General features: G+C 41.0%; 1 protein-coding gene across 5 annotated transcripts in view; it reads right to left on the reverse strand.

Moving 5' to 3' along the window:
- Window positions 1–426: 426 nt before the first annotated feature.
- The window catches only part of LOC144680536 (hippocalcin-like protein 1), a 69,874-nt gene continuing 45,272 nt past the window's right edge, over window positions 427–25,028 (reverse strand). For 4 of the 5 annotated variants that reach the window (XM_078541622.1, XM_078541620.1, XM_078541619.1 and 1 more), the window contains 3 exons: window positions 8,527–8,925; window positions 6,154–6,259; window positions 427–1,538 (listed from right to left, as the gene is read on the reverse strand). In XM_078541622.1, the coding sequence (XP_078397748.1) occupies window positions 1,441–1,538; window positions 6,154–6,259; window positions 8,527–8,904 (582 nt within the window). In that variant the 5' untranslated portion in view covers window positions 8,905–8,925 and the 3' untranslated portion in view covers window positions 427–1,440. Of the gene's footprint in view, window positions 1,539–6,153; window positions 6,260–8,526; window positions 8,926–20,418; window positions 20,504–25,028 lie in introns of those variants that run through there. The other variant, XM_078541621.1, reaches the window with a different exon arrangement.

The raw sequence follows: 25,028 nt of genomic DNA on the forward strand, positions 1-25,028 counted from the left end.
CGCCAAAATCCCATCGACAGTGAAGAGAGTTTATTTAATGTGGCTAATATACATACAGGGTTGAGTCATTTTAAAACTCTTGGTCCTTCTTGATCCAAAAAGGACATTGGCTCACATCGCAGAATAATTGATAAACAGAACAAATTGGTGTTTCATCATGCATTGGAGAATCATCACATAAAGATCCTAACAATTCAGATTATAGGAAACCTTTCTTGGTATTAGTTTTAAAAACAATGCAGCTGAGAACAAGGTGACTAACACTGTCGATTATAATCAATGCTTGCACAGCGAGATTTTTTTTTTTGAAGTTAACTTTACAAGTTAAGCATTTGTGCCCGCTGAACTGGTAACACTTTTTGGAAGATGAAGATTTCATTTACACAGCAATATTGAAATTGATGTTATAAATAAACACAAGGTGACTGACAAGAAAAGGTAGACTTTATTTTGCTACACGTCTCAGCAGTAGGTGGATGTCTAGTAACACTTGAGATACACAAGGTCCGAACTACTGACAGCTGAAAATACAGAAACATTGCAAAAAAAGATGTTGCAATACATCGGTAACAGCAAATAATTTCAGATAATTTGTCTTTTGCTCCAATAATCCCTACTGCATTAAATTTAACATTTAATTCTGCCAACATGAATTCAAAGTTTTGCCTTCGTCACACAACCCTAAAAACAGATTTTCCTTGATTTATAATAAAAAAATTCAACTTAAATTTGTGATCAATATATATCTTACATAATAAGCAAATATTAAATGTTCCGATGATCACTAGTATTTGTGACATTATCTTGCTCACTCGTGACTGAACAAAATATCAGTATGAATATACGTATCAAACCATCTTTGAAATGAAATACAGGGAAAGCTAAATAGCATTACAATATATAGACCTGCCTTCAATATCAAACTACATTCCACCATAAACAATTTTTAAAATGCCCATGTTTTTCAAGTGCAAGCAATTTTCTTACAGAATAGAAGCACAGAAGCTACAGGCGCTTTCATAATGAGCTTTTTAGCTGTCAGCTACATTCATTGTTATTTCAACATCTGACTATGATCTAGGCTCAAATAAACATTTCCATAGTCATTCACTGAATATTTACAACCCCCACCCCCCTTAACTAATAATTGATTGAAGCTAAACATTAGATACTTTAACTGCATTCAAAAAAAAAACAAGACAACTGCCATGTAAACATAACCTTAAACTTTGTGTATATCTGTTGAAATGCTCCATTGCTGCATTTATAGTAACTGCAAAAGAACAGAATGCCAGCCACTTTAACGCATGATACAGTAAAATCTGGCAACTCAATCTGTCCACCAAACCATTAGGAATGAGTGAAAGGCATCTGCTGCAAGCTAAGCTTGAATGACAAGCCAGTGGTTCTTTATTACTGTCCCGACAAATTTTTCTTAAATCAGAACTGACTGGCACTGCTTGGATCACACTGTAGTAGTCGAACAATGGAAGGATCGCTCTTGGCACCTTTTATAAATTCTTCAAGCGAGAGTTTACCTAGAAATAAAATTTTTAAAAAGTGGGTCATGGTCATCTCACACAACGTACATACAACACATGGACTTTTCATCCACCCATCCACCTTTCCAGTAAAAAGTTTAAAATTCTGTCAATTGAAAACAAACACCAAGTACAATTAAAAATGAACCTTTTCCTTGATTAAAGGTAGATGTGGGTGGAGAAAAATTAGACTTCTTAAACAAAGCATAGTTCGACTCAATGTCAATTCAACTGCATATTTGCTAATTGGAATATATTACAATTGTTTGATGCATGTTAAACAAGGTTTAGTGCAGCTGGACAGATAGAGAATGTTTTAGCCCTAATTTATAATTAGTTGCAGTATACAATTAAGCATTTTGCACAAGGAAATACAAACTAATTTTGTAACCTGCACTATTCCATTTTGGCAATATTACAAGATGTCAACCGCTTGTTATTGTAGGCAGATGGCTTTGGGTTGTTGGCATCTGTTGATGGAACTGTAACAAACTGGCACATTTGAAATGATTGCACACAGTTTGTACTGTGGGAAAAGAAAGCCAGCCATCTCTGATGATCCATTATCTAAACAGTGAGAGAAGTGCTATGCTCTCAAAGAAAGAGTCAAAACAATGGCCAAGCATAATTTTATCCTCAAATAATGTAACTCAGGTGTCAAAAACCTCTGCAAATTGGAACAATCATCTTCACTGATGGACTGAACTGACTATATGCTGAATGGACAGAAGGCGGATGGTGCCTTACCAACATCAACTAAGTTTGCTATTATATTCATGGAATTGAAAATCTCTGAACCGGAAGGTAGGCTGACACTCTGGAGCAGTCATGGGGGGGGGGCGTTGCTTCATTGATAAATGGATGAGAGGTTAAACCAAGCCACATCTGTCCTCAGGTGAGCACAAAAAGATCCCAGGCCATTACTTTGAAGAGCAACATGGGAGACTTCCCTGATGTCCTGACTAATATTTATCCTGCAATCGACATCACTATAATAGGTTATCTAGTCACAATTACATTGCTGTTAATGGGATCTTGCACTGCAAAACTGGCCTTTCCTACGTTACATAAGCGACTACAGTTCAAAAAGCATTTCACTGGTTGCAAAGTACTTGGGAATGTCGGAGGTCCTGAAAGATGTTATAGAAATGCAATGCTTGTTTCCTTTTCTAGGTTTCCAGCACAGCTTCATTACGGGTATTCTGCATTATAAACTTAATCCCAACTATAAACTTAAGTTGATTTGCACTGGCAGTCATGTTCAACCTTCCTTCCCTTCCTTGTTTAGTTACATTTTATATGCCTGGTGTTTATCTATATAAAAATCTCAGATCTGTTTGATATCCTGCTACCTACGCCCATCATTGTTCACATTAACCTGCGTGCATACACGGCCACAAAATGGTAAGCACACAAAAAACTGACTGCACACAATGAAATTTTAAAAGACAATATTGTCCACCACAATAAACTTCTGTGGCCATACTTAATGGTAACTGCCTATGCAAGTAATTAAGTCCCCCTGACAACGAAGGCACTGAAGTACCAATTCACTTATAACAAGTTTGCATTGTTTTTCCTTTATAAATATGGACATAGGCATTTAAAACACAAGAGTAAGGACAGAACGTAGGATCTTAAAATTAAGGGTGCATTACATCTGGTCGCGCCAATCCAATTATCCACTGTCTCATATCCCCGCTTCACCTAGAAATACACTTGGGGCTGAATCTTCGGCTCGGTGAGCGGGGGCGGGGCCCACTCGCCAAGGCGTAAGATGACACGAGGTGACGTTAGGCGTGTGTCCCGACGTCACCGTGTGTCATTTAGATTTTCAGTTCGGCGGGCGCACAGCCGAGCTGTCAGAGGCCTGTTAAGGCCATTAATGAACTAATTAAGCCTATTGAGAAAGCTGCCCATCCAACCTTAAGGTTGGGGGGCAGGCGGAGAGCCCAGGCAGCCTTCACATTTTTCACGGAGCCTCATCCACGGGCGGGATGAGGTTTCATGAATGATTTAAAATTTTCAGAAAAATTATTAAAATTAATGGACATGTCCCAGCTCGTGTGACAGTTTCACATGAGGGGACATGTCATAAAAATTTTTAACAACACTATTAGTCTGTTTAACTTAAAACTAATCTCCCTGAGGCACCTCTGTGCTCTTTCATGCGCATGTGTGACTCAGGCAACCCCCCCACACCCCAGCCTGCACAGGGAGTGCTCAACGCTTCAGGCGCATGTCACGCTGGGCGGGCCTTAATTGGCCCGCCCATGTAAAATGGCAGCATCCAGCCAGTCGGGGGCGCCGATCAGCTCTGCACCTATCCATGCCCGCCTCCGCGCAAACCCCACCCCAGACGAGGAGAAAATTCCCCGCTTGGTCTTGGGCTGCCCACGTGCAATGAACAGGAGATCCAATAGTATGGTTAAAAATCTTACTGTACAATCCCTGTCAGCTTTTTATCCTGTATAAGTTCTAATATTTAAACAGTATTAATAAAATAAACCAACGTGTTGCCATAGGCAGGAAAGTAAAATTGCAGCACGACAAGTTTACATAGGGCAGGATTTTGCCCTTGGTAGGGGTGCTCAGCGGGGGCATTCGGGAAGCCTAGCACCACCCGCGATCGGCTCCGCACTGCAATTTCACACGGGCGGGCCAATTAAGGCCCACCCTGCATGGATCACGAGAGGCAGAGCTGAGCGCTTCCTGTGTGGGCGAGGGGTAGGGGGGTGGAGGGGGGAGAGCCAGGCCTAGTGTGCAGTTCGTGCATGCGCGAGAAAGAGCGCTTCAATCTCCGAGGCCCAGAGCTGTCTCAGGGAGATGAAGCTCTGTTTAAAAAAATAACAAAGATAATAAAAATTTAATAAAACATGTCCCCTCAAGTGACTCTGTCACATGAGCTGGGACATGTTTTTAATTCAAAAATAAAGTTTCTGTTTAATGTTTACTTGCTTTAGGAAACTTCATCCCGCTCGCGAATGAGGTTTCCTAAAAAACGTAAAGGCCGCTTGGCCTTTTCGCCTGCCCTGCCAACCATAAGGTTGGACGGGCAGCATAAATTTGAATATAATTAGACTGTTAATGGCCTTAATAGGCCTTTTAATTATCAGCGGGCGCATAGCCAACTCCTGTTGAATGCCTCGATTGAACATGCCTCTACCACACTCAGACAGTGCATTCCAGATCTAACCGCTCGCTGAGTGAAAGTTTTTCCTCATGTTGCCATTGTTTCTTTTGGAAATTATCTAAAATCTGTGCCCTCTTGTGCTCGATCCTTCTGTCAATGGGAACAATTTTTCCCTATCTACTCTGTCCATGCCCTGCATACATGCGAAGGCTGATACTATGTCTTGAATGGTGCCACTATGGGTCAACATGTAGATGAGGGACAGAAGGGGACTAAAGATAGATCCTGGGGAACTCTAGAAGTGATAGTGCAGGGTGGGAAGAAAATCCAGGGTTCTAATTGGATAGATAAGAATGGAACACATGTGAGAGCACTCCCATTGAGATAGGCAACAGAGGAGATGCTTTGGAGAGGAATAGTGTTACCGACTGTTAAAGGCTGCAGAAATGTTGAGGATAACAAAGCAGGATAATATACCAGAGGATATCCTTTGTGACTTTTAACATAATGTGAGGTTGCAGTGGAAAATTACTGACTGACTTGCATTAGACAGACTGAATACACAAACATGTGGTAGATGTTCGACCTTATCTGGAGTACTGTTCACTGCATTAGATGTATGTTACACAACAAGACAGAGAATAATGCTGATGATTCAAGATGATAACAGGCCTCAGGATTCAGTGACTTAGCAAGTTATGGGGAAAGTTTGATTATTCATTCATGGGATGCGAGCATAGCTAGCAAGGTCAGCATTCATTGCTCATATCCATGTGCCCTCAAGGTGGTAGCGGTGAAGCCACCTTCTTGAACCACTGTAGCCCAACTGGTGTAAATATACGCACAGCGATGTTAGGGAATGAGTTCCAGGATTTTGACCCAGTGACCGTGAAGGAGCATTGATATAGTTCCAAGTCAGGATGGTGTGCAACTTGGGAGGGGGACCTGAAGGTGGTGGCGTTCCTATGCATCTGCTGCCCTTGTTCTTCAGTGGTAGAGGTGGCAGGTTTGAAAGTTGCTGCCATGCATTTTGTAGATGATTTGCACTGCTGCCACACTGCACCAGTGGGAGAGGGAGCGAATGTTTTAGGTGGTGAATGGGGTGACAATCAAGCAGGTTGATTTGTCCTAGATGGTAATAAGCTTCGAGTGCTGTTGGAACGGCACTCAGCCGGATAAGTACACTCCTGACTTGTGCTTTGAAATCCCAAACAAACATTCTCATGTGACTAGTGCTAATCCAACTTCTCATTTCTACCTTCCTTCTAACTAATAAACTAACTTGTCTTATGATTTATTTAGGGCTTTGCCTTTCTCCTTTTTCAAAGATAGTGAAACCACACAGTCCATTTCTCTGTGCAGTGAACGTTCCTCTCCCATTACCAATATAAACATTCATCCTTTTAACAACTGGGCTCATACTGCAAGGAAACTACAGACTCTTGCTTACACATCTGATACATTTCCTTTGTCACATACCATCGTTGTTTGTGTCCATCTGTCTGAAAATCTTGTCTGTCCGTTTTTCTGGTGTAGATTCATCTTCTGGCATCTTCATCACAGACGATACCATTTTATAAATTGCCTGACACCAAAAACACAGGAACGGTTAGTTTATTTCATAGATAGTGTCAAGGAATTGACAATACTTCAAGACCTTTAAATGTTAAAAATGTCTAGCTGAGGACTGAACATTCAAACACTGAGTGGGGCTCATAAACTTGAGACAACACCTATCTTTTACCAAAGAAAAATATCAAGCTTTGCTGAAGTGTCAAAATCTGAACTTTCCAATACAATTTAAAGGGTTCATTTCATTATGACACATATAGTTATGTTCAATTATTGTACTTTTTTGCAATCTTTTCTAAACAGGGCTTTTTAAAATTCAATTAAATAAGAATTGCACATTAATATCGAATAGGGAATGCAGAAGCATGCTGCACACCTAATTGCAGGATATTAATACTCAAGACTTTATTTTCCCAAATCTCTAGGCATCTGGAAACTTTGTTGTGCTCAACAAAGAGGTCGATTTAAAACCTTCAGGAAAAAACAATAGGAATAGATGAGAACACTCGGAATATGGTACTTCAAAGTTCCATTTGTCCTCCCAGTATGTCAAGGATACACCAATACTTTTCCAAACACTCATCCTCAAGAGTAGAATATTGCAAGCATTTGCAACACAGTTTAGTGAAAACAGATTGTGGTGAAGTGCCTCATTGATTAGCTTCCCGCTGGAGCACTTGGGAGCTTAGTGATTGCTTGAACCAATCCGTTAAATTCTTCAGGTTAGCAAAGAATTGTTGGCACACCAAATGAGATTGACTAAAGGCTATAGAATCCACGTACAACACTTAGTAAATCACCAAACCAAAAAGTGTTATCCAGATTTGATTTCTGATGAAAGCTCAATTCTTGAATTTTGGAGATTATAGTTTATAAATTACTGTTTATATTTTAATGCTAAGCACACTTGCTTCCTTTGCACAAAAATCCTGCTATTACCCCCAAGATGGGTGGAGAGCAGAAAAATTGTAAACTTGCCCCCTGACATTTTATATTAAAAATGAGGAGCTCAACTCAAAATGAAGGCCACCATACTGTTACCTCTGCCAACACTTCATGTCCTCTTCCCAATCCTGACCCCACATATTCTCTTCCCACCCTCATCGAGCTCACTGAAGTCCAATTAACCCATCCTACCTTCTAACAATTTTGCTCTATTTCCTCAACCCCAGGCTCACCAACTTATCCTCAGCTCCTTCAAAATTAACATGAATCCCCAACTCAAAAACACCCCCACTCTCTCCTTTCTACATCCTATTGACAAGGTTTTCTTTCTATCCAAGTTGTTAGAATGAGTTATTCTTTCTAAACTATGAGGCCATGTTTCTTTTCCTCAAACACCTTCCAATCAGACTTCTGCTCTGCCTTCACTGACAGAGTACTGGTCAATATTTTCTAACATCCAATGTGATTGATGCTACCTTTCTTTTCCACATCTTATCTATCTTCGTATTTGCCATCTCCACAATTCACCTCCACGGCACTATTCTCATGGTTCCACTCATACCCTTGGCCCCTTCCACAAATTACATGCTATCCCTTGATGACATTTTATAATGTAAAGGGATAGCCTCAAGGGGACCATGTAGACATCTGACATCAGCTCTCCATTTCTATCAACTCTAAAGCCACTGCTACCCTTTTCATCTGCTGGTGGAATATTAAGTCAAAAAGCAGCAACAATAGTTAAAATCAAAGTCTCCTCCTCCAACCTGCACCTACATATCTTTGTCCTAAATTTCAAAATCTTGGCTGCCCTCAGGCTAAGTTTGGAGCCATGGATTTTGGCACCCTGTTTGAATCTAAACTGAGCTTCATCACATACCTAATTTGTTACCAAGACCCCCATCTTTCAGAATACAGCATGGTTCAACCATACTTCTCTGCTCCCAAACTCCAATTCATTTTTTATCATAATGACACTCAAGTTCCTCAATGCCTCCCTCACTTGTCTTCATTCCCTTGAAACTCCAAGACTTTTCCAAATGCCTGTGCCCTTCCCTCACTCCTGGCTCCACTAGATTTTTGTATCCAATGAATTGACTAATCTGTATTTTCACTTTCAAATATTCTATCAGTACAATTAAAAAAAAAATCTGCCTAGGTCAACAAAGCCGCAGCTGCTTGCCGATAAATAGGCTGGATCATCCAATCCGTGCAGAGTTGAAATTTTGGGTTTAAAGAACGTGGGGGTCGGGGAGAGAGAGGCTTGGTGTTGGGGAACACAAAATAAAAAGTTACTATACAAACAAATTTAACAATGTTTACCAAATGGCATACCTGCACAATCTCTAGCATTTCACTTCGGCTGATGTACCCATTCCCGTCCAGGTCATACATGCTAAATGCCCACTTCAATTTCTGTTCGAGCTTCCCTCGGGATGTGACACTAAGTGCAATTATAAATTCTCTGAAGTCAATAGTTCCATCAGCATTTGTATCAAAGGTACGGAACACATGCTCTGCAAACTTTGAAGCATCTCCATATGGAAAAAAGTTTGCATAGATTTTCTTGAACTCCTCTACAGTTAAGTGTCCACTAGGGCAATCTTTAAGGAAACCTTTGTACCACTCTTGAAGCTCATGATCTGTGAATTCTGTATTTTCTCGCAGGTCTTGAAGCACTTCTGGACGAAGTTTACTGTTCTGCTTTCCCATCCTCTTGGTTTTGTTTCAAACCTAAATAAAACAGGAAAGAGAGTTTGTGTGTGTTACTGCAGAATAAACAAATTATAGTAGCTCATAGCTAAGATGCCTTAGTCATTGTGTCCACTACCCAAGAACCTCAATAAAGATTAGGCAAATAGTGTAGGGCAAACAGAGAAAGGAGCAAACATAGTTTGTGCTCCAAAGTTCAAGCTGTCTGAAAAAAGGCAATAGATCCATTTGCCATATATAAATTTCTAATGAAAGGGACGTGGGTTAAGAGAAGGAAAGAGGTGCGTGAGACAAAGCATTGCGTAAAGGGGAGTATGCAATCAGGCTTCTACAAACACTGTTTAATCCATCATAAAATGGTGGAAATGTTCAGCAGATCTGGCAGCATCTATGGAGAAAGAAAGAGTTAACGGCCCAGTTTTGCAGCTGTAATGACAGCCGAACTGCCAGCATCCATTGCCAATATAATTAAAACTGACAGCATCTTCTAGAATCCACATGTGTGTGGTTAAGCACAGAAATCAGAAGTTACTGCCAGTGATTCCCTGCTCGTCCAAAGGATACACCGTTGAAGTCACTGCAAATAGAAATCTTTGGAAATCATTTCAACTGACACGGGCTTCCACTTTAAGCTCTAATCACGTTGTAAAAGATCCCCAAAAAATGTTATGCCTCGTCGAATGAGGTGTAGCTGAGTTTTTAAACGGTGTATGATTAGAATTACTAATGAATAATGCATCTGGTATAGAACAAACAATTTCATATTTGTGAAATTTCAAAAATTTCTCCATTATGATAAATTTTACATTTGAAAAATTTCCACAGGTTTTTAAGTCGGTCTATGATATTTTAGTTTCCAAGTGCATGTCCTCATCTTTAGTTCACACTGTATAATGATTAAAAAGTGAATGATAATCAGTTCATTTCACTTCCTTGTGTGCTGCCTGAGAATTCTTTAATCTGATTGGCTGCTTACCCTGCTTGATGATGTCACTGTTACTGGATCCCTATAATTGGTGTCAGAAACAAATTAACATCAGGAAAGGTGAAATTGATGCCACAGCGATTGCTAGATCATTATGGGCAACTTCATTTGAGATCAGTGACAAGTGCTGTCATTTAGTCACTGACTGAAAAACCTGGGACAATATTTCAGGTTGATCTTTTGTTAGAACTGGAAATGTTACAAGTGTAATGGGTTTTAAAAGCAAGTTAATGGGAAACAATTATGGGTCTAGAGGTGGTGTGAATAAACAAAATCATTACCAGCAGCTGTTGTGAAGAGGAGTCATACTGGACTCGAAACGTTAACTGTTTTTCTCTCCCAGATGCTGCCAGACCTGAGTTTTTCCAGAACTTGTTTTTATTTCAGATTTCCAACATCCACAGTATTTTGCTTTCATCATTACCAACAGCTGCTACCCGAAAATAATGGGAGCAGTGGCTATGATCTGAAATGTTTGAACTCAATGTTTAACACTTTACAACCTTCCAGACCTAAGTCGAAAGATGAGATGCAGTCCCCAGAGCTTCTGCTGAGCTTCATTGGAACAGAGTAGACCAGCTAATACAGCTGAATAACCTTATACCTCAAGAGAACAACCAGAGTAGCAGGTCCCATGTTACCTGATTAGTTGCTTGGTATGGTGAAGTAGATTCCAACTGACTGGCCATTTACAAATTTCCAAGCTCTGAAAAAATACATTCTTCAAAAAAAAAAGCAACCATCCAATTCAAGACACGTGCTTAAGAATTCTGCTGGATAGGATTCAAGAGTAACTTTTCCTCCAAACTTACTATCTGCAAATTGGGAAAATTGTTACAATTCATTTTAATTGGGAAATTTGAGATGATTAAACTCTCAGTGTAGCATTGAAAAATATCAGACTAGTAGTCTGTCGATGACAATTATATACTAATTTCATCATCAGTGATCAATGTTCCATGGCATTGATACATAAATTGACAATAATACAATTTCATCCTCCCCTGCATTGCAACAGAAGTTAAAGCCATAATTAAAGCAGGAAAGTTATTAAAACATTATATAATCTCTCTAGTTTGATTGCACATAAGTATTGTGGTTACTACTCCCACGCTTTCAAAATTGCAGAGATTATGTAATTCCTTCAGCCAATTATCTTGAAGGATGTAAGAGTGGCTGCACTAACCATCTCCCAAAGGAAAATAGTAAGTGCTGAAAATTGGCAAGACTGGATCTTAATATTGTACATATTTAAACAGAACTACCTATTTAAGCCCTAGTTAGATCAAATGTGCAGACCTGTGCGCTGTTTTGGGCATCGCACCATTGCACACTGCACCATAGCAATATTTGCCTTGGAAGAAACACAGTGCAGATTCACCAGAATATTACCAGGGTTCCAAGGATGAGATTGTGGAGGGGCGTTTACATAAACAAGGCTTACACTCCTGGAATGTAGAATATCAAGGGCAATTTGAAAGGAGGTTTTTATGATTTTGAAAGGAATTGATCAGGTAGGTAGGAGCATTTTTTTCCACAGGGTGGGGTTGCTTAAATCAGAGCCAGGTCAATCAGAAGAGAAGTTAGAAGACACATCTTCAAGCAAGGGTGATAGAAACGTGGAACACTCTTCCACAAAGAGCATAAGCTAGCTCAGTTAATTTCAAACCCAAGATCTATAGATTTTTTTGCTAGCCAAGAGCATTGAGCGATATGAAGCAAAGGTGGGTGGTTGAAGTTAGGATAAAAATTAGCTGTGATCTCAATGAATGGCATGACATGTTCTAGGAGCTGAATGGCCAGAGAGATTTGCATAGGAGTCACTCCTCATCTCAGACCTCTTGATTACACACGTGTAGTGCATTTTTGAATGGATGGGCAAAGTAAGCAACTATTGGGAGGAATGATGGCTCAGGAAACGCACACCATGCCACTTTGTTCATTTGCAAGTGAAGCACATGTAAAACTCAGACTGGCTTTATGCCCTACAGGTGCTTGGGCTGCATTTCTTGAGAAAGTGAGAAGCTTTCAGATGATGGGTGAAAGCGGATTTAAGTATTCTTTACAGCTCGAGAAGGAAAGTATTAAAAAAGTGTATATATAAATTAATAGAGAACATTAATAGAGATTAGGCCACAGTTAGAGTACTCTGTGCAGATTTGGTAACCCTTTATAGACAAACAGCTTTAAAAGTCAGCGTGCATACAAGCGTAGCATCACCATTATTGGGCACTCCAGGTGGAGAAGTTCTTAGGGATGGACAATAATTGCTGGTCTTGCCAGCAACACTTCCATCGGATGAATGGATAAGAATTGTATTTATTAGATAACCAAATGCTACCAGTTCCACATTTTTCATCCACAGGTTGAGATTTGAAAATGAGGTTACATAATTTTGAGATTATACACAGTTCTAATGGCACAGCATTCTTAGTATTGCAGAAATGTTACAGTTTTGCAACATCAACTAACTATCCGTCTTAAGATGTCAAGACACCATAACTGCTCAACTGTAAAACCAACCACAACATGGTGCATAAACCACAACATTTCATCTTTGGACTGGATGGCTAAACATTGGTCTAAAATCTCTCTGGAAAAGTCCTGCTCATACCTGCTGTACCCCCGCCCACCCCAACTCAACCACTTAGTTCAACTTTGAGCTTTTATGGAGAAATTTTACATTTACCGATGAAGCAGCAGTCTTTTTCCCCCCAAACTGCCAAATTCTGACAAGCAACCCTGTGGCGATATCTTTGCAAATCCACAAACATTAAATATATTAAAGCAAATAAGGAGGAAGCAAGCCAACAGCAGCCAAGCTGAGATGCAAATTATTTCCATGGAGGAGGATGCAAGGAGGAAATAAGAGTGTGTAAAAGGCTGGAAAGTAAACATGAAGCAGTGATCTTGGTGAAACAATCTTCAAATGGCACAACATACCCGGGACAAGGCTATCATCGATTTGAAAATCATGTTGCGAATACTTGAGAAATATTTAGAACTGCAGGTGCAGGAGGTTCTTAATCCCCTATTTGAAGGAGGACTAAGAACTGCCAAGTGCAGAAGTCACTCAAACAACTACTTTGAACTTGGATTTGTAGAAATAGTTTAATCCTCTCTCCTAGCTCAAATCCCCTGCTGAATTGATTGAAGACAATCAGACTATGTCAAAATTAGAGACCTCCACGGTCCACGCAACCAAGAACGAGAATCAACAACACATTGACTGAATAGAGCCTACAACTTGCTAAGTGAGTAATATACAAAAGTAACTTTGAAGATTTCTTTTTAACGTTTGAAAAAAACTTTAAATCCCAAAAGGCAAACAGCAATACTTAAAACTGTATGAAAACTGAAAATTAAATCAGTGTTGATACTGAATTTCGAGTTGCTTTTGAGCCTGGTGTAACATATCAAATAAAATTTTCAGCACTGATGCTGCTTTATGTAGGTCAGGGATTTAGATAGGATTGGTTGCAATCTTACCCAAGTATATTAGAGATCTCGGTCTGCAAACAAAAATCACAAACTAGTTGTTCAAGCCATCACTTGCTTTTAATGTCTATTATTTAGATTTTGGTGTTAATGGTGATGTGTACAATGATTTCATATTTGGCCCCGTGAGGATCCATGGTACAAAGGCAAGTGGATCACAAAGACAATCTTTGACCATAATCTTTCATGCATTACAAACCCAAGGTGTTTACAAAAAAATGTGTTTGAATGTAGCTTTTATAATCTTAACCTTCCTGCTAATGTAAGGTCAGAAGTAGAAGTATTCTCTGATGATTAGTGTTCAGCAGCATTCGCAGCTCCTCAAATACCGTGAACACGTGTAGCAAGACCTGGACAACCTTCAGGCTTGGGCTGAAGTGGCAAGGAACATTCATGCCACACACGTGCCAGGCAATGACCAACTCCAACAAGAGAGAATCTAACTATCACCCCTTGATATTCAACAGAATTACCATCAATGAATTCTCCAACATCAAACATCCTGAGGGCTACCAATGACCAGAAACTGACCAGCCATATAAATATTGTGGCTACATGAGCAGGTCAGAGATTCAGAATTCTGTGCCTGCCCACCATCTTCAAGGCAGAAGTCAGGAGTGTGATGGAATACTCTATTTGCCTAGATGAGTGCAGCTCCAACAACAATAAAGAAGCTGGACACTATCCAGGCCAAAGCAGCCCACTTGCTCAGTACACCATGCATCAGCTTAAACATTCATACATGGATGGGAATTCAAGCACAAAAATCAAATTGATGCTCCAGTGTAGTTCTGAGGAAATGCTGCAGTGTCAGTGTCAGAGGTACAGTTTTTAAGATGAGACATTAAACTGAGGTGCCCAGCTGCCTGTTCAGGTGGATGTACAAGATCTCGCAGCACTATTTTGAGGAAGAGCAGGGGAGTTATCCCAGTGTCCTGGTCAATATATATTCCTCAAACCAACATCACAAAGAGAGATTTGTATTATTATCATATTGTGGGAGCTTACTGTGTGCAAATAGGCTGCCGCATTTGCTATGTTACAACAGTGACTACACTACAAAAGTACTTAACAAAAATAAAAATAAAAATACCTGGAAAAACGCAGCAGATCTGGCAGCATCTGCGGAGAGGAACACAGTTAATGTTTCAAGTCCGTATGACTCTTCAACAGAACTAAGTAAAAATAGAAGAGAGGTGAAATATAAGCTGGTTTAAGGGGAAGGTGGGACAGCTAGAGCTGGATAGAGGGCCAGTGATAGGTGGAGATAACCAAAAGATGTCATAGACAAAAGGACAAAGAGGTGTTGAAGGTGGTAATATCTAAGGAATGTACTAATTAAGGGTAGAAAGCAAGACAAGCAAGGTACAGATAGCCCTAGTGGGGGTGGGGTGGGGTGAAGGTAAGGGATCGAAATAGGCTAAAAGGTAGAGATAAAACAATGGATGGAAATACATTTAAAAATAATGAAAATAAGTGGGAAAAGAAAAATCTATATAAATTATTGGGAAAAAAAAGGGGGATCGGAAAGGGGGTGGGGATGGAGGAGAGAGTTCATGATCTAAAATTGTTGAACTCAATATTCAGTCCGGAAGGCTGTAAAGTGCCTAATCGGAAGATGAGGTACTGTTCCTCCAGTTTGCGTTGAGCTTCACTGGAACAATGCAGCAGGCCAAGGACGGATATGTGGGCATGAGAGCAGGGTGGAGTGTTGAAATGGCAAGTGAAGCTCAACACAAACTGGAGGAACAGCACCTCATCTTCCGACTAGGCACTTTACAGCCTTCCGGACTGAATATTGAGTTCAACAATTTTAGATCATGAATTCTCTCCTCCATCCCCACCCCCTTTCCGATCCCCCTTTTTTTCCCATTAATTTATATAGACTTTTTTTTCCCACCTATTTCCATTATTTTTAAATGTATTTCCATCCATTGTTTTATCTCTACATTTTATCCTATTTCAATCCCTTACCTTCACCGCACCCCACCCCCACTAGGGCTATCTGTACCTTGCTTGTCTTGCTTTCTACCCTTAATTAGCACATTCCTTAGATAATATCACCACCTTCAACACCTCTTTGTCCTTTTGTCTATGACATCTTTTGGCTATCTCTACCTATCACTAGCCCTCTATCCAGCTCTACCTGTCCCACCCTAACCCCCCCCCCCCCCGCCCCCCTTAAACCAGCTTATATTTCACCTCTTCTATTTTTACTTAGTTCTGTTGAAGAGTCATTCGGACTCGAAACGTTAACTGTGTTCCTCTCCGCAGATGCTGCCAGACCCGCTGCGTTTTTCCAGGTATTTTTATTTTTGTTTTGGATTTCCAGCATCCGCAGTTTTTTGTTTTTATCTACAAAAGCACTTCATTGGCTGTAAAGAGCCTAGAGACACCTCGTGGCCATGAAAAGTGCTATATAAGTACAAGTCTTTCTTTCTGCTGGTGACACCAAAAGTGTGGCTTTGTATTCTAAGACAATGTAAGGAAGTTAAGTGCATCCTGTCATTCCAGACAGTACTAACAAAAAAAATTCCATGCATGGCTAGTAAGAGAACATGTTTTTTGAAAACGAACTTTATTGTATTTTAAACCAAAACAAATCATGCCCTGTGGATTTACATACTGGAAGCATACATAACAAAAGTCAATATTTTCCCTGCTCTCAACATCTGTTAACAAATCCAAGGCTGGGTTTAAATTTACTACAGTCAAAGGTTGCCCAGGATATGTAGGCACACAATCAGCTAGGTCCTGAACTCGAGGTAGAGTGACACACAGTACAAAATGCATTCTTGATCACAGTTGCTTGATTAATTATATAATAATGGGAAAATCAAGAGTAGCAAACATGTCCCCAGCAATAATCCCAGTAGTTTTACAAACTGGTCTTGCGACAGAGCATGCAAATAAGGCAGGGCTTTTTTTTTTGGTTCAAGTCATATCTTATTTCAGCTTCTGCTATTTCACTTGGGGTCGCTACAATACTGGTTGATCAGCCTTCTCCACCTCCGCCTGCCCGTAACCTATTCCTTTTCCAGTCCTGCTGTGCTCAAGTCTCTCACCAATGCATCTTTGCATTCGGCCTTAGGCCTTCCTCCTCTTCTTCCTGGCAGTCCCACCTCTGTCACTCACCTCACCACGTTTCCTTTCCCTCTCTGCAACAGATGATCATACCATTTCAAGCTGCTCTTGGCTACTTTTTCATCAATGCTCCCACATCATATTTCTCTCAATATACTTTTTTTTTCTCCAAATTTGCAAGTGAAAGTTTAAGCAAGTGTGCAGAATATTTCAAACAAGCAAAAAAAAAAAATCTTTAAAAATTAGATCCAATTCAGGGAGCTTTGAGTGTGAACATTAATCAGTTCAATCAAGGCATATGCCAGGAGCAGCAAATGCTGGAAAATGAATGGAAATGAAGAATCATTGCCTATTACATTTTTTAACTAGTGCAATTACTTTTATAGAATGTCTGTACTTGCTGCAACAATAGTAGAAAATGTCTGTACTTTTTAAATGAAGCTTTAGAAACGGGCTTGTTTATAATGCACACTTAATGTAGGAAACCTCAAGGCTCATAAGTGTAATCAAGCCAAAAATTGATAGAGCCAAAAGGAGGGGAAATTAGGATTGGTGACCAAGTGAGTGGCTAAAAAGGTAAGTTTTAGGGAAGGGGCTCTTCAAAAAAGGAGAAACATAGAGGGACTTAGGGAGGAAATGTCAGAACTGAATGAAAGCTGGCTTTACTTAGTTGTGCAATAAAAAAAAGATTGCTTTTATATATACTGCCTTTCATGCCCCTCCCCCACCACCTCCGCCAAGATATCTCAAAGTGCTTTACAGCCAACAAAGTACTTTTGAAGTGTATTCAACGGTTGCAACGTCAAAAATGCGGCAGCCAATGTGTGCACAGCAAACACCCACAAACAGCAATGCAACAATGACCAGATAATCTGTTTTGTCATGTTGACGGAGGGATAAACATTGGCCCAGACACTGGGGATAACTTCCCTGCTCTTCAATATATTGCCCGGGGATCTTCTACATCCCCTGAGAGAGCAGACAGTGCCTCAGTTTAATAACAAAAAACTACTGCGGATGCTGGAAATCCAAAACAAAAACAGAATTACCTGGAAAAACTCAGCAGGTCTGGCAGCATCGGCGGAGAAGAAAAGAGTTGACGTTTCGAGTCCTCATGACTCGAAACGTCAACTCTTTTCTTCTCCGCCGATGCTGCCAGACCTGCTGAGTTTTTCCAGGTAATTCTGTTTTTGCCTCAGTTTAATATCTCATCTGAAAGATGGCGCCTCTAACTGTGTAGCACTCCCTTAGTACTACGCTGGAGCATCAGCTTCAGTGTGTCAGTCATGGTTCAGGTGAAGTGCATCTTCAAGATATCCTTGAGTGTTCTTGTGATTGCATGACTGGGAAGTAACTAATACACAAAACTGCTTAGAGACTATACACTGGTCAGGAATAATGTAACAACAAGCATGTTGTTTGATATGGAGGTCAGCTAGAATGCTGTGGTTAAGGGAGTCATCAGAAATTAATAGTTGTTCTTGTGGTCAAGTGGCAAAAGCAAAATGAACCACTGACTAGGAAACTGCATTTCACACTTTATCTAGCCAAGTACAGTCAACTGATTGATATCAATTGTTTTACAACAATAACTTTTACATGTACCCATGACAGCACACAGCTCTACTTCGCCACCTCCTCTTTCAACTCCTCCACCATTGCTAAATTATCAGACATTCAGTACAGGATGAGCAGAAGTTTCTTCCAATTAAACATTGGGAAGACTTGAGCCGTTGTTTTAGGTCTGAGATTAAGCCAGTCTTTATCAAGCTTGGGGTCACATTTGATTCTGATGGGAGCTTCTGACTTCCTATTCTTGCCATCACTAAGGCCGCCTATTTCCGCCTCCATAACATCACTCGACTTTGCCCTGTATCAGTTCATCTGCTGTTAAAACCCTTATCCATGCCTTCATTACCTCTAAACTCCTCTATTCCAATGTACTCCTGGCTAGTCATCCACATTCTACCCTTCATAAACTTGAGGTCACCTAAAACCTTGCTGCCTGTGTCTTAACTCAAAGCAAGTCCTGTTTCTCCACTACCCTTGTGCTCACAGACCTACATTGGCTCCTGTTTAAGCAACATCTTGGGGTGAATTTTTCAGTTGGCGGGTGGGCTGTTCGGGAGTGGGCGTGGGTGGGTGCGGAGCTGATCACTGCCCACCACCATTTTACGTGGATGGCCCAGCGTAATGCACGACCGGTAGCGCTCAGCGTTACCTGTGCAGGCTGGGGTGGGGGCAGGGAGATTAAGTTGATAAAGAAAAAAAAAATGTTGTTACAAATAAAGTAAAAAGTTATTTAAACATGTCCCCTCATGTGAGAGTGTCACATGAGCTGGGACATGTTTGTGAAAGTGGAAAAGTGAACTAAATTATTTTATAAAACCTTCAGGAAGCCTCATCCTGCCCGTCGATGATGTTTGCTGGAAAACGTGAAGGCCGCTTGGGCTCTTCTCCTGCCGCCAACCTTAAGGTTGGACAGGCTGCATTGTTAATTAGCTTCATTACTTTATTGGCCTTAATAGGCCGCTGACAGTTCGGCGGGAGCGCAGCCGACGCTGGCGGGCGCCCACCGAACGAAAGATCAAAATGACGCACGATGACGTTGGGATACACGCCCGATGTCATCTCGCGTCATTTTATGGGTCGGTGTGTCGGGCCCACCCCCGCACGCCAACAGCAATAATCTGACCCTTGATTTTATCTCATCCTTGTTTTCAAATCCCTCCACAGCCTTGCCCCTCCCCACTTCTAACCTCCTCCAACCCCACATTCCTCAGAGATATCTGCACTCCTTTAACTATGGCCTCCTGTGCATTCGCAATTATAATTGCTCCACCATTGGCGGCCATGCCTTCAGTTGCCTAGACCCCAAGCTGTGGAATACTCTTCCTACTTCTGCTAGTACTAGTCCCGACAGCTCTCCACCTCGCTAACTCATTTTCTTTCTTTGAGACCCTTTAAAATGTACCTCATTGAACAAACTTCTGGTTATCTGACCTAATATCTCCTTGGGCAGGATTTTACCGTCGGCGAGCAGGGGCGGGGCCTGCTCGCCGACACGGAAAATGACACGAGATGATGTCAGGTGGAACTCCCAACGTCATCCCGCCCCACTTAAATTTTCAGGAAGGTGGGAGCGCAGCAAAATCAGCTGTGCGCCCGCCGACCTGTCAATGGCCAATTGAGGCCATTGACAGGATCAATTAAGCAATTAAAGGACCTGCCCGTCCAACCTTAAGGTTGGTGGGCAGGCCAGGAGCCCCAGCGGTAACTAGAAAAAACATGAAACCTCATCCACCATTGGTGGGATGAGGCTTCATGTAGGATTTAAAAATTTGTCACGTGGGGGGACATGTAAGGGAATTTTTTTTTTCTATTTTTAATATTGTTGAAAGTAGAGCTGATCTCCCTGAGGCAGCACTTAGCCTCAGGGAGATGAGTGTGTTCTTTCGTGCGCATGCGCCAAAGAGCGCACTCTCGATTTTAGGGATTCCCCCCCCTGCCAGGGCGCGCATAGCGCTTCCCTGTGGACGTCATGCTGGGCGGGCCTTAATTGGCAAGCTCACGTAAAATAGCGCCGTGCCTCCGATCGGAAGCGCGCCCGCACGCGCCAGCCCATCAACTTCCCCCCCGACAGGGGCAAAATTCTGCCCCTTATGTGGCTCTAAAAATAAATACTTGTATTTATATAGTGCTTTGCATGACCACTAGATGTCATAAAGCACTTCACAGCCAATGAAGTATTTCTTGAATTGCAGTGACTATTGTAATGCAGGAAACACAACAGCCAATAATGTGCACATCAAGCCCAACAAACAGCAACGTGATAATGACCAGCTAATTTGTTTTTGTGTTGACTGAGTGATTGATATTGGCTAGGATACCAGGAATAATCCCCTTATTCTTCTTCAAAATAGTGCCAAGGGATCTTTTACACCCACCAGAGCAGGCAGTTTAATGTTTCATCTGAAAGACAGCACCTCTGACAGTGCAGCACTCCCTCAGGTCAGCTTGATTTCGGGCTCAACGCCTGGAGTGGGACTTGAACCTGGAACTGAGAGATTCAGGGGTGTGAATGTTATCAACTAACATGAAAAAACATTCCTGGGTCCTTCATAGTTTACGATTCAGACAAAAGTAAATGCTAATGCAAAGAAAGAAGGGTTGACCAAAAGCTGTGTCAAAATATTGGGTCTCCAGAAGGTTCCAAAAGGAGAAATGTGGGTGTTTAAATGAGGGAAGTCCAGGGCTTGGGGCCCCAGGCAGCTGAAGGTGCCGCTGGCAAATAGTAGAGCATACCTAGAGGAGGTTATAGAAATAGAAAGGGACAAGGTCCAGAGAGACAGAGCTGAGATATCATGTAATCATATTAAGTTTCATGCTGTGTTTTTCTACCTGGGTATAATTATCTAACGTAAATAACTTTGACATTAGTTTTAAGACTGGACAGAAGGCTCCGAATGGTATTTCTACTTTTTCAAAGCACACTCACTTGAGGCAGTGGTTTCAAGTGGTTTCTGGGAAGTTACTCTATAAAGGGACAATTTTCAGCTTTGTGACAGTGCCTTTATGGTACACAGAGGGGTACAACTTCAGCTCAACAGGAGATGCTGTTTGCTTATAGAAATCCCAACCACTTTAAAATGGGTCATCTTAAATTGAATTATCACAAAATAATGGAAATCAGCAGTGGTTTGGCTTGGAGTATATTTAAAATCCTTCAATTTGTTGCAGGGACATTTGCAGAAGATGAATGTTTGACAGATTAGCAATGCACAAAAACTTTTTAAAAATCATATCAGAGTTCTTTTGATTAGCATGAATATGGAGGAGTGAGATAAAGTTGCTTTAAATTTATATAAATCCTGGCTGGGTTATCATGGGATCTGAAAAAGTGTAAAAAATATTTTTAATCTTTAAATTGGACTACCAAACATACAGCTAGTGATAACACATTTCTACTGCAAAAAATATATATTTTCTCTTGATCATTACTTCATATGTCTAAACAAGTATTGCACAAAGGGTTGAAAGATGTTAAACCACAATAAACTAGTAATAAACGGAATTGCGTTAAATTCATTCATGCTCATTCAAATGTATAGGAGGAACAAAAATAATCCATTCATCAATTTTGCCTCCCTTCTGATGAGTGGATTCAAGAACGTTTTGCTCCATTTTTGTTGAATCTAAAATTATATTTCATCCAGGGCATTGAAATGCACAGGTCAACACTGGATGAATGACCAAAAAGGTCCATTTTTTGTTGTACGGGTTGAAGGAGAAATGTTGGGAGCTCTCAGATTGCATTGTGAGAATAGTAACACGTCTCCACTTGAACTGCTTCAGTAGGTCACCTGAAGGGCAGCATTTAAAGCAAGATACCGCCTCCTCCAGAGCCAGCATAATTATGCGTTTGAGTCTTAAAAATTGACTTGAACCTACAACCTTTAGACTGACAATGGCTAATCAACTGAGCCATGTAGGCAAGAATAAATTTCAAATGCATGGTCATGTCTAAACAACAACACAAAAATCATTGTCTGAGGGAGGAGGGGAAAAAATAGAAATTTCCCAGAGCAGTCTAGAAAATAAAAGGATGTGAAGGCATTAGAGGGGGTGCAGAAAAGATTCAGGAGAATGGTTCCAGGGAAGGGGAACTTCAAACACATGGATAGGTTGGAAAAGCTGGGGCTGTTCTTGGAAGAGAGAAGATTTGATTCAGGTATTCAAAATCACGAGGAATGTGGACAGATTGGATAGGGAGAAATTGTTCCCATTGGCAGAAGGAGAGAGAACCAGAGGACACTGACTTAAGATGATTGGCAAAGCACGAGGAAAAGCCTTTTAAAAAAAAAATGCAGGGAGTGGTTAGGATCTGGAATGCACTGCCTTGGCGTGACTGAAGCAGATTCAGTTGAAGCCTTCAAAAGAGATTCGGATAATTATATGCAGAGATGCTATGGGGAAAAGGCAGGTTAGTTGCTGTTGCGGAGCCAGCACAGGCATGATGGGCCGAACGATCATCTTCGGTGCTGCAACGATCCTATGATGAAACCACATTTACACACTTACAACCCCTTCAGAAATTTCCAAAAAACAATCACTGCAAAAAGGATTCTATTTTTTCCTGCATTGCCAGCGATTAAGTTATGACACCTTGCTGCACTTGTATAGAATAAAGCAGTTACACATCAATATAGACTGCTGAATCCTTAACGTTGAGATGTTTGGTTGCTTCATTTTTGCTCATTTTTTTTTCAGTTGAGATGAGTGGGGCTTGAACCACAATTATTTTAAACTCAGAGGCAAGAGTGCTGCTGCCTCAGTCAAGTTGACATGAATGCACACGAACATACAAATTAAACTGGCAGGGAAGACCAGTTTGTCCCTCAAGCCTGCCCCACATTCATGGTGTTCGAAGCATCCTGGCTAAAACGCTCCTCTCCTCTAACTACCCTTTAGTTCCAAAGTATTGGCATTGCAATGCCATGGATCAAAACCCACAGGGGAAGTTTGAAAAAGTTGTTCAAACTCATTTCATTCAGGACCCTCACAGTTAGCAGGGATGAGAAACTTTTACCTCAACCGTCTGCTGTGGATTTCAACCAGTATTATAGACATGAAAAGGAAATGTGCAAACACGTCCACTCTCTGCTCACTTCCAATTAATGAAACCATTTGAGTGCAGTCAATTGCCATTGACTCTAGCCCAACAAAAAATAATTTATGACTCAGAACAAATGTAAACTATTGCATGAGTTAATTAGAAGATAATGTAGGTTAACAGCTTTTCCAGTACAGTCACTGGCTGCCACATTTAGAGTCAAAAGGAAACTGTTAGGGGTCAATGGGGAAAGAAATGCAAATATTGCAATTTACTATGAACTTTTAATGAATGCTTTGAACCACATTATGCTCTAAATTAACTGAAGGCATGAGATGAATCAGCCTTTTAGTCTGTCACATATTCAAGGGTTCTTAGAAGTTCAGTATGATGAGGGTTTGATTATGGTTCTAGACTACTGAAGCATACATTAATCCCTAACAATTGAGAAGCAGTAACCGGGCAGCCTTCCAGGAGCTATGTTACTGAAACTTCTATTTGTGCTACTCATCTTGAAAAGGCACACACTAGTGGGATTTAGATATTTTTTTTAAAAAGCCTTTTCTTATCTAGAAGGCATTGCAAAACATTTTAATGTTGGAAATCAAATATTAAAAACAGAAAACGTTGAAACATCTACTGGTTCCCTGAATACAATAGATGTTCAGGGACTCAACACCTCCCCCCCCCATATCCTATACAGAATAACTTCTCAACTGTCCACTCGGATCCTCCTCATGAAAGATGTCACTATGGGAGGCAGCTTAGATTGTAAACATGCCCATCTTTTTCAATTCAGATCCTACTCCGAATCCCTCCTTTACTCCAGCGGCAACCACCACCTTTGCCCTACTGCTCAGATCTTGAAAATGAATTTGTCATACTCCTTCCACTAGTCCCTTGCCTTATTATGGTCAGGGGGTTAAGACCTTACACAACATATATCCCCATGGCTAATTTCTAACATTTTGAAAACTGGACAAAGACTTTTAAATGTCTGTCTGTGACCCTGAACAAAAGGGGCTATTTATAAGACTATAAGACGTAGGAGCAGAAGTAGGCCATTAGGCCCATGGAGTCTGCTCCACCATTCAATGAGATCATGGCTGATCTGATAATCCTCAACTCCACTTTCCTGTCTTTTCCCCATAACCCTTGATTCCCTTACTGATTAAAAATCTGTCTATTCAGCCTTGAATATACTTAACGACCCAGCCTCTACAGCCTCCTGTGGTAAAGAATTCCACTGATTCACTACCGTCTGACAGAAGAAATTCCTCCTCATCTGTGTTTTAAATGGGCGCCCCCCTTACACTGAGATTATGCCCTCTGGTCCTAGACTCTCCCACAAGGGGAAACAACCTCTCAGCATCTACCCTGTCAAGCCCCCTAAGAATCTTATATGTTTCAATAAGGTCGCCTCTCATTCTTCTAAACTCCAATGAGTACAGGCCCAACCGACTCAACCTCTCCTCATAAGAAAATCTCATTTGACAGTATCGAAGGACTTTGCACCTCGTTATCTCGGAAGAGACCCTAATGACCCCTCTGTGGGCTGCAGAGATCATATTCAAAGGGAATTATACAGAGGGCATCTACATTTCATAAGACAGGCCTGACCAACTGGTGCCAATTTATCTGCTAGGACAAAGGACCCTGCAACCTCTCTTTAATACTTAGTGGATGGAACATCAGCAATCTCAGGGACCCAGACAAAGGAATACACACATTTTGTTAAAGCCAAAGTGGAGAGGTGGGAGTCATGTGATAGGACCCCCCCCACCCCACAGCTGGTGGGATCAGTAATATTACGTTGTGGAGCGACAAAGCTCAGTCTGCCATCTACCTACCAGCAGCACAGAAAAGGGGCTCCATCCAGGTTCGAAAGCCCGACCCCATCTACACTGTTTCTACCAGAACCTTCTGCACCATCGCCTACAGGGT

The sequence above is a fragment of the Cetorhinus maximus genome, chromosome 5, assembly GCF_964194155.1.
Source record: "Cetorhinus maximus chromosome 5, sCetMax3.hap1.1, whole genome shotgun sequence".
In the NCBI taxonomy this organism is placed as follows: Eukaryota; Metazoa; Chordata; class Chondrichthyes; order Lamniformes; family Cetorhinidae; genus Cetorhinus; species Cetorhinus maximus.